The sequence below is a fragment of the Puccinia triticina genome, chromosome 15A (genome assembly GCF_026914185.1).
Source record: "Puccinia triticina chromosome 15A, complete sequence".
In the NCBI taxonomy this organism is placed as follows: Eukaryota; Fungi; Basidiomycota; class Pucciniomycetes; order Pucciniales; family Pucciniaceae; genus Puccinia; species Puccinia triticina.
In genome coordinates this window covers 481520-491982 of record NC_070572.1, presented here as the reverse complement: position 1 = coordinate 491982, position 10463 = coordinate 481520, and the positions used below count along the sequence as shown (strand labels likewise).

General features: G+C 47.0%; 3 protein-coding genes across 3 annotated transcripts; all 3 read left to right on the top strand.

Annotated features, from left to right (window-relative positions):
* Positions 1-1334: 1334 nt before the first annotated feature.
* Positions 1335-1811, top strand: PtA15_15A61 (uncharacterized protein; the record flags this gene model as incomplete). Its single annotated transcript, XM_053163715.1, has 1 exon — positions 1335-1811. One exon carries the CDS (start codon positions 1335-1337, stop codon positions 1809-1811), a length of 477 nt encoding a protein of 158 aa, XP_053027226.1.
* Positions 1812-3666: 1855 nt separating this feature from the next.
* Positions 3667-4777, top strand: PtA15_15A60 (uncharacterized protein; the record flags this gene model as incomplete). Its single annotated transcript, XM_053163714.1, has 4 exons — positions 3667-3748; positions 3820-4184; positions 4254-4329; positions 4395-4777. The coding sequence occupies 4 exons, from the start codon at positions 3667-3669 to the stop codon at positions 4775-4777; spliced, it is 906 nt and encodes a 301-aa protein (XP_053027225.1).
* Positions 4778-6779: 2002 nt separating this feature from the next.
* On the top strand, positions 6780-9395 carry PtA15_15A59 (uncharacterized protein; the record flags this gene model as incomplete). Its single annotated transcript, XM_053163712.1, has 7 exons — positions 6780-6843; positions 6909-7866; positions 7996-8012; positions 8073-8293; positions 8360-8636; positions 8701-8754; positions 8812-9395. The coding sequence occupies 7 exons, from the start codon at positions 6780-6782 to the stop codon at positions 9393-9395; spliced, it is 2175 nt and encodes a 724-aa protein (XP_053027224.1).
* Between the last annotated feature and the right edge of the window lie 1068 nt (positions 9396-10463).

The window sequence follows — 10463 nt, the reverse complement described above, 5'->3', positions numbered from 1 at the left end:
ATGGGCAGAGCTTGCTTCATACCACATAGCGACTTATTTAATTTTCAAACCCAGTTCTCTTTCCCTTTCACCTCAAACCCCGAGAGAGACTTGTCGAACGTACACATCAGCATCCATCCCACCGTGTAAAAAGGCTGTTTCAACATCAAACTGATAGACCTTCCACTTGAACGTAACCGCAATAGATAACAGAATTTTGAATGTTTCAACTCGACCAACTGACACATACGTGAGAAAATAGTGCTTATTTGGCTCTTGGTGATTTCCAAACCCGACCCACCAAGCCTTATACCGAATGACTTCATTTTCTTTGTTGAGTTTCCGACATAGTACCCACATTCCGCCAATGATTTTTTCATTTTCTGGCGGCGGAACAAGATCACCAGTTATGTGTGCAAGTTGCGACGCATGTTCATTGGTCATTGCCTCAATCCAGAGTGGCTTCTCCTTTGGACTACTTAACACATCAGCCATTGTTACTTCTTGAACCAAGTTAACAACCTCAGGTTGTTCATCAATAACCGCCGTACCGCTAGAAATTCGCTGTCGTCTTTTTGTCGACAAAATGTTTGAGGTATCAATATCCGCACGAATTTCGTTTGACGGCTTGAACGATGAACTCCACTCCCAGCTCGGTCTGAGCTGGCCCAGAATGTTTTCCAAAAGCTTGAAATGTCTCCCTTGATTAGGACGATGTTCAGAGGATTCACCTAGTTGATGCGGTCAAACAGTTTCACCAGTCTGAATTTCTTCTCTAGCTTTTTCTGCACTAACTTGCTGACGACGACTTAACCAAGCTTGTTTTGTTTGTAATGATACATCACCTGTGGGCACCTACATACCCCATAGTATGCAATACCTGAGAACCCCGCCTAGGTCACTGCATACCGCCTTTTTTGCAGGCAAAATAAAGTCCCTGGGAAACCCAGAAGACCCAAAAGACCTGGGTCTCGGACTTGATCAAAATTGGACCACGGAGCTGGCCTATACCCTCCCCCCCGGGGGCCCCATCGCCGATCATAGTACAGCCCGGTGAGAACAGTACAGTTACATCACTCACCACCCATCCACATATCACTCCCCCGGGTACACATCACACCGGCCGCACCTACGTCTTGTACCGCCGGGCCAACCCACATTACACCACCGGCCATCGACCTCACTCAAATTTGAAAAACCGCACCCGACCTGTCATAAACAACAGTACCCCACCACTCTTGATTCTTCCCCGTCACAACATGTAAGTGGTATATATCAAATCCAGGGAATAAAGACCGTGTAGTTGACAGATTTTTGGGTTTGAATTTCTCTCAGCACTTGTCTCAAAATCCAAGATGCCAATCACCCGAATGCGTGTCCGAGGGGGAAACCGTACCCAGGCTCTCCGTCGACAGATTTACTCTGACAGAAACGCAGCCACCTTGGCGCGGCTACAGCGGCAAGAGCAGTTGGGCCATCAGCGTGAACAAGCAGCTCAGCCGCTCTCTATTGGAAACCTCTTGGATCAAACCAACCCGGCCATCAATTACACGAATGATTCTTGGCAGGAATCAACTAGTTGGGACCAAGCTGGAGCCGAATCCGAATGGGTTACTTTTGGTGAAGACGTACCTGACAGCATTGATCTAGCGATGGCTTCTTACAAAGAGAGATACCGCCAACAAGCGCGCGAATATAACTGGGAACTACTAATTTGTCCGCTCCAAGGCGAGTATATGAAGCTGAAGGTTAAAACCAACAACTGGGCCGGCCCCAACTCCTACGATTCGTTTGCTAGCTGCTCTCCCGCCTGCTCTAAACGCTATAGTTGACCAGTTGATCTGGTGGACATACAAGGTAAGCAATTTGGTTAATTCTTGCGTTCCTACAAATCACTGATAATTGTAAGAAATCAGGTCAGGAAAGGAAGATCATCCAATTCTGTGAATGTACTCTAGATGGAGTACGGCTTCTTCAGCATGGTTACATTGCAGGATCACCGATCAAACCCCAAACGGCATTCTCGGTACCCCTCCTTATCTTCCATAATCACCTATGGAACCATAGCCATATAGGAGCTCAGCCCTTTACACTCGCTCTCACTGCTTGGCTCGAACCTCGCTCGCAACGGCTGTGTGCTCGCAATCGGAAACATGTAGAATATTTCAATCTATTTTAGTTTGCATCTTGTTCAAGTGTGACTAACGGTATCTTGGGATGTGTTTTTCTGACTATAGGCTCGAGAAATGCGAAAGCCATTCACAGCAGCTGTTGATCTGTTCCGTCTACTCAAAGAAAATACCAGCACGGTGGTTTATAACTCTCTGAAGCTGAGCGAGGCGGAAACCCTAGCATGTACATCATGCCCCGCCTGTTTTGGTCCACGGCCTCCCAACCCAGATGATTACCCGGAAGAGACTCGAGATTCTGCGATATTCTGCCTTGATGGTAACTTTCAGCATCGACACCAAGCCAGTTCGAGCCGCAATTACAAAGCCCTTCGCACACCTAGAATTTTCCTGCCGCAAGGTGAAGTCGACCAGGTCTCTCATGACATCCGAGCTAAGGAAGCCGAAGGGATGACACCTGAGCAGGTAGACATTTTCCTTTCCTGACTTTGATCATCAACTGATGTCAGATTCAAACAGACCGATCGATGTACAGAATCACACAAGGCTGCCGACGATAAACGAAGTGAATCGACTTGGAAGGGATGTGATGACACCGGCCTTATGGGCTGCTGTTGTCGGCACGACAGAGCTGTTTATCTGGCCAACATCCATAAGTCGGGTGAGCAGAGACATTTCCCAATGGCTCTGATCCAGCGTGTTATCTCAGTGGTTGAACCAACTCGAAAAGTTGGAATACTGTACGATATTGGGTGCAGCATGGACAAGTACATCAGGCTGGTAAGCAATATGTCCTTTGAATAGTGCTTTTCGATGCTATTGATAGCGAGATTGAAAACATGCTCCTTGCTCATCAGAGAGGGCTTCTACCACAACATCGCACCCGAATCCGCTTTGGTACCTCCGTATTCCACGCGTACGTTCATAACTGGCTCTGCCAGCTAGAGTATCATCCACGCTTCAACAAAGGGTGGGGAGTGTCCGATGGAGAGGGCTTGGAGAGAATGTGGTCGTATCTCTCCCCGCTTGTCAGCCCGCTAAGATATGCCACTCGCAACCATCGTCTCTCATCAATTTCTCATCGGCTCAAACATTACAACAAGCGAGGCATCCGGCAGCTAAGTAAGTGTTTTCTTTAAATCACTTTGTGAGCCTCATCTGATTGGGTATGTTTCAGCCTTTTGGCTGCGAAGGAAGTTTGGACATTCTGTTCGCCGCCGTCAAGAGACTCAAAGCACTCTAACTCACTTGCTTTCTAAAAAAAAACCCCACGAGCAAGGAGGCGGAAACTATACCGTTCAATTTTTCAAGCAACAGTGGGACTTGCAGCGCGATTTTCAGAGGGACCACACCAAGGAAGAGAGCACTCGTCGTGCCAAGCTTTTATCATTGTACAAGCGGGAAGAAACTTTGGAGCTTATGAGGTGAAGCAAATGTATTCTTACATATAAAATAACAATTCTAGTACAATTCTAACAAGCTCTTCTGTATTCTTGTCAGGACACGTCTCCAAAGCCCGACAATCTTCCTTGAAAGTCCAGCTCAAGTTCGTCAGCTAATGGACTCAATCACTGAACAGTCGGATATGTTGAGAAGAGAGACCGAAGAAATTGCTGGCAGCACTGCAGTGGAGACTGGCGGTAAGCTATAGAAATGACTTATGATTCTGATGTATCTGATTGCAATTTGTTCATTGTATTTTCTTTGGCAGACCCCGAAGAGCAGAAGCTCAGGCTCCTTCTCTGGGATGCCAAAGCAGAGTTGTTTGTACAGGCTGTACAGCTGAATGCCGAGCAACAACCGCTTATCAACTCTATGGGATCTCGAATTGGAACTCGAGGAAAAGAGAGAATTATCAAAGCAATGCAATCCCGACGTCCGGCAGTGAAGAAACTCATCAATCAATTCAACCGAATATTCACAAACTTTAAGAACAAATACCCCAACCAGCAGTTATCCGACGCCGACGATCACCCTCTTGTGTACGAGAACTTTTCTAAATGGCCAATGGACCATAGATTCTGGAGTGATGGGCTGTACTATCATTCCAGTGCGCCTTGGGCTGTAGACCCTGATGTCAGGACAGGAATAAATTGTTTTTTAATCCTTCAACGGACCCAGGAGGAATTTGAGCTGATTGCACAGGAACTAGCCCGGGCGAAAGGTTGGGCTGTTGCCCACCACACGCGTATTCAAAACACCATTGATCATATTGGCACTCGTTAGTTTTTCTTGTTCACATGATTTCACTTGTTTGCCATAATTAATACCCGCATTATTTCACAGGTATCGATCAGCTTGCAAACAATCCAAATCTCGAGATTGACTACATTGACAGTATTGTGTGCGGCAGAATGGCGCGAGAGGCCAAAATGATGGTGATCCGCGATGAGTTACAACTGCGACTCAAATCACACGAGCAACTGGTCTCAAGTTGGTTGGAGGACATTACTTGGTTGTGGTCTCGCTGTCAACCTGCGAGCAATCAACATTCCATTTCCGAATGGCATACTTTGATTCAACATATTGAGAGGAACGAATCTCAGCCTACAATTCCTGATGTGGACGAAGATTTGGAAGATGCGGTCCTTGACGTGAATGTAGATGATGGGGAGGATGTTGAACTTTTGGATGATGAAAATGATGAAAATGATGAAAATGACACATAGATTTAATGAATATGTAAAATTCCTGCTATCATTTAAATCAAATAGCTATTACATTTCAAAATCTTGGTGTCTTCATTTATTATTGAATATTATTTTATCCAAACACTGAAGTGAGGTTAGATAGTGTATCTCAAGTCCACCGGTGGTAAAAAAGATCAATAGATCATGTATGTACCAGAGGGAAGCAATAGATCTGATCCAAATTCCCAAGAGGAATAGATCTCAAATTTCCAAGAGAGATCTGTTACAAATTTCAAAGAAGAATAGATCTGATCCAATTAATAGGAATGATCAGCCACAAGAACAAAATTAAATGAGTTTTGTGATCCAAACTTTGGTTTGAACTCAGAAATTTTTCTTAGAAGGAACACAAAATTTTATTCATTTTATTTATCATGTTGTTTAGTTCCTTTCAAAGTGTGTATCACTCAACATGACCACCAATTATGTAATGGATGATTGTTTTATGTTCAAATAAAAATTCATTGAATTGATAATAAATTCATTGAATTGATAATACCCAACCATTTAAAATTACCAACCCAACCATTTGAACAAAGTTCCAATTATTTATAGATTCTAATAATATATCTCTATGGGAAAAACCAACAGGTAGTAAATGATGAGCTGCCAGGCTTTGCAAGTGATTAATGTTAACAGATATTATTTGTGGGTACATAAATTTGCTAGTCAACGTAATGTAACAAAGTAGTTGGTATGCCCCAAAAATTACATTTGTTCAAAAGACTTTAGGTCAGTCTGATGCACTGTGAGAATTTCTTTAGACTGACTGACAAATAATTTTTAGTGTCAGTCACACACTTTATTTGTGAGGTCAACCAAAACATTAGTGCCATTGCCATGAGGATGGCTAGCAAGTTTTTGGACTTCAAATAATCTCTGCCAATGATGCTAAGACCAATGGGTCAGTATTCCCAAAGATTTTTTAGAATGAATCAGACTGGTCCAATTATTTTGGTTTTAGTCACAGATGTTATTTGTGTGGCACATAACCAAGGCTTTGGTGCATCACATAAATCCGGCAGTCTTGCGCGCAAACCAACATGACAAAGGCAAGTATGAACAAATGACCATTGATACTTGAATTTCACTTTCACTCCATAGTCTTCTCTGCTTGCGCGCAAAGGGATGGGACCTCACACTCCTTTGCCATGCCTGTTTGCACGTAAGCATAAAGTATAACACACTCCTGCCTCTTCATTTCTGTTTGCACACAAACACAACACACTCATGTGCCGCATATTCTGTTTGCGTGCAAATGGACACATCAACACACTTATTTCCCCGTTTGCGTAACCCACACATATTCCGTCTGCGTGCAAACAGACACAGACACCTCAACACAAGAAAAATCTCACTTGTTGCGTCTGTTTGTGCGCAAACAGACACAGCAACTTTTTTTTTGCTGGATCCATTGGCCCTGTAGTTACTGCGGCTTACTGCGGTAGAGGGGCCCAGGTGCAGCTGCAAGCACAGATTGCAGCAACGTAATCACAATCCTCTCTGGGATTATGTAATGTGGCCAGAATTTTATTCCATGATGTTCTATTGATCTCCTTTTGGGTTAGAATGTGGCCGGAATGTGGGTATCAATGTTCCATGATGTTCGATCCGCAGCGCAAGAAAATTCCAAACCACATTAACCCTAACCCATCTCGGCCATGATCAGTCATTTCTCTTCCCACAGATTCCAACGTGGTCCACCCCCCCCCCCCCCCCCCCCCAACCCCAGCACACGACCCTCTGCACCCCCCCCCCCCCCCAACCCCAGCACACGACCCTCTGCACCCCCCCCCCCCTCCCTGAAATAGCGCACAACCCTCCCCAGCCCCCTCCCACCCAAAAAAAATCAGTGCACGACTGCCCCGCAGTGCACGACTGGCCTCCGTACTTCTAAAAATCCCAAAATTCCCCGATCTCACCGTTCACCACCGATTTCAGTGTACCGCTGCCTGTCCAAGTTGTTTTGACCTTGTGCGCCATGTCTCGACCGTACGGAACTCCAGTTGGCCAAGATCAAGGGTACTCATCACCCGGGAATTACAGTAAGTTGCTGCCTCTGATCATCCTCCCTTGAACGCTCCTGACTGTTGTTTCCCCTCACAAGCAGATGGTCATCCCCAATCCGGCCAGCGTGGCACAAATTATTCGACCCCAACTGAGATCTACCCAATGGGAACCTCGCCTGGAGCCTGGATGAATCCTCAATTGTCAGCTGGACGGACCCCGATGGCGCACCCGATTCATGGGGCCCTGCCTCAAGCCTCCGATTGCTCTCATGGTCACAGTGCCTCACCCCGTGACTTGCACTCCTTGCAATCAGCCGGACGATTCCCTTCTTCCACCCCTGACTCTCATGCCATGTACTCGGGTCAGATTGGGCCGCGCGGCCCCCACCCCAATCTGTTGTTCCTTGAATCCCCATCCGAGCATCCCACTTCCTGTGTCCAACAGTTGTCGCAAGACCATCATCCACCGAGTTTGCAGTACACCTGCACTTCTCCACTCGCTGGCCCAATCAACTGGGGTGCAAACCCTGCTGCACGTCACAACCCTCCACAAAATCCAAACTTCCTTCCCAGTGGTCCTATGTTATCGCCAAGCCTCCCTCCCCCTGTGAACTTTAGTCCGACTTCTCAACCTTCCAAACCGGCCCCAAAAAAGCGGGCACCCCGGAAAAAAGCCGCGACACCTTCTCGTCCCAATGGGGATGCTCCATCTGATCCGAGTCCGCCTACTCCTGCTGTGCCACCCCCCCCACAACCACCAGCTCCCTCCGAAGAAACATCGCCTAACGCCCAGCGGGCACCGACAACACCCTCTATTTTCCAGCTTCCACAACCCGAGACCCCGCCTGCCCCTCGTCGTGTCTCATTCCTTGATGACCCAGATTCGTCAGATGCAGCCCCTCCAGCGCCCAGGAAACGCGCCCCCCCAGAAGTCATGGAACAAATCCAAAACGACTCGCTAGACAAGCTGCGTGCCCGAGCTGCCAGATATGCCGAGTATCTTTGTTTGACTGCTGATGATAAGCTTGCCCTTGAGGAGGCGTACCGTCAGTATCAGAGGTCCGTCCACCTCATCATAATTGAGAGGATGCTACATGCGCAACCTGCCTTGAATTATCTCGGCAATGAGGTTTGAATCCGCGGACCCACCAATTTCAACAATTTTTGTAAATATGACGAGGAAGCAAGCCCCATTTACCACGACAGTAAGCTCTATCACCTGTATTTCTGGCCAACTATTATGTACTAACGTTCTCCCTCCTCAGAATCAATTCCATTTCAGGATCGAATGGTCTCTTGTGGCGAGCTCTGGCGTCTCCTGGATTTTGATACACAGGATCAATGGCGAGATCAAGACTTTCTCGATACTATAACCCCCCCGGACTCTGTTGCATCAGCCTCCGAGGACTCGCCCGACGCCGTTGCCCAATGGAAAAAGCGAGAGCGGTTCAAACTCAAAATGTGGATCCGAAAGGTCAAACGGGATGTGAGTTACATCCCAGTACCCTTTCTTCCCATGTTATTTGCTGAAGTTCCTATTTGTTACTTGCAGCTCAAAAACTTGAGCGTGTCCCATCAGGTTGAGGGCTTCTTTGCCATTGCATCGCGTGACCCTCACAATCCCGAACTCATCACCGGAGGTAGCTTCATTGGTGAAGAGTTCCTCGACGTCCTCGAAGGGGGCACCAACACTTGCCAACTGTTCTACAACTTCGTCAACGGCCAGCAAGCAGTCAAGGCGATCACTGGTGCTTATCCCAAACCAAGTAACAAGCGCAAACGCCGCTCTGGGAAAGATCCCGAAGACGGAGATTGTCCACATGACTTAGGTATGTCAATTTCAGCTTTGTATGGTCGGTATTGTTGTGCTTATTTGATTTTTCATTGTCATAGGTAGCAAGCTTGCAAATGCTGCTGAGGTTCGAGCAAAACTCAAGGAGGCCTTGTGTAAGCTATACCCCCTATCAGGCAATTCCACATTCTGACTAACAATTTGGCCTACAGGCGAAGCCACTGGTGGAGTTTGGACCAAAGGATGGCCCGGTACAAAAACTGAGCAAAAGCTGCGTGACCTCGACGTTACTCTGCAGGTCCTGCCGAACAGCAAGGGTGTTGTACCAGCGGACTTTTGTGCTCGTCCTTCAGACATGCGGATTGCGCGGACTCGCCGCATTCTGACGGCCTTTGCAAACGGGTGGGTCCGACTGATTGGTCCACCTGCCGAGGCCTCAGACGATAGGATTCGTTCTCTTGGGCACAAGCCCGACTCCGAAGACCCGGACGAAGCCCCCCGTATAACTGTTCGGCTTAACAGTACCCAAATCACAAGTGAGCATCACTCCAGAAACGGCGTGAAAAGAGTTGGCCCCAAACGACCTGTTCGCTCCAAGGCAGGTAAGGCTAGTTGCTCAAAACGTCCTCGCAAGACTAAGAGCCGTATCTTTGAATCAGAAGACGATACATCATCCTTGGAATCGGATGATGGAGTCGCTCCCAAGCGCCGCATGCTGACGAGGCATGATCATGCCCTCATCAACTCGACTGGTATCTTCCGGGAGGAAAGATCGGTGACTCCTACCACTCCCTGATCCGCTTGAAAACTCGTCTCCGACTGCTCTCAGTCAACGGTTTTACCTCCTGTTGTCCAATTACCTTGAAATTGCTATGACCTATTTGATACTCGAACCAACCGCGCCTTTCCGCTTGAAACTTGCAACTTTGAAGTCATTTATCTCTGGTTTATCATGTCTGTTGTCTCGCTGTGAATGTCTCATTTCTCTCATCTTGTGCTCTCTTGTTATCCTGCCTCCCTGAGATCCTGTCTCAAACTTTGACCGACTTACAAATTCTTATTGCTTGTGGTTGCTTGTGGTTGTGTCGCACCTAGCTTGTTTGCCACTGGCTTGTTGTGTCATGAATATTTTTTCCAAATAATTTTCTCAAACTTGTCTTGTCGCGTCATGAACTTGGGGGCTTGTGCCTCTTCTTGTTTATCTCCATCTATCAGGTCCTTCCGGGTGCTTCTCAACAAGATACAATGCAAACACTAGCCAAGTAGCACAACTGCTTCATTGCTGGCAACTAACAAAAATCACGTCATTTATGAACAAGTTGCAGAAGACGAGCATTCTATGAGTGATCCGACTGGATGCTAGCAAATCATGAGTGACCCAACAAAAAACAGGTAACTTATGAGTGATAAGAAAAATGATATGTTTAGATATTCTAATGTCCTCCAGCGGCGGCTTGAAGTAAGCTAATGAGGAGAGAAGAGGAAAAATTTTGTAAAGTGGTGGTTTAGAAGTAGTCAGGGGTTGGATATGGGGATAATAAGAGACCTGAAGTGTCGGAGAGATCAAGTGGTAAGTTGTGTCTAGCTGTAAGACCAGAGGATGGCGTTCGGGAGGGTGTAGAGTTCCGAGGGTGTAGGCATGGCGGGGAGAGAAGGTCATGTTGATTCCGCCTGGGGGCATATGACTGTGGGGCCGATGTGATGCGGACGGGGGATGTGATATAAGCCGGTGGTCGTGATGTAGCAGTACTATCATCAGTTGACTGTAGTAAAGACCGGTGTATCACCGGTCCGGCTACAAAAGGGGACTTCACACAAATTTGCCAAGTCCGAGACCCAGGTCTTTTGGGTCTTCTGGGTTTCC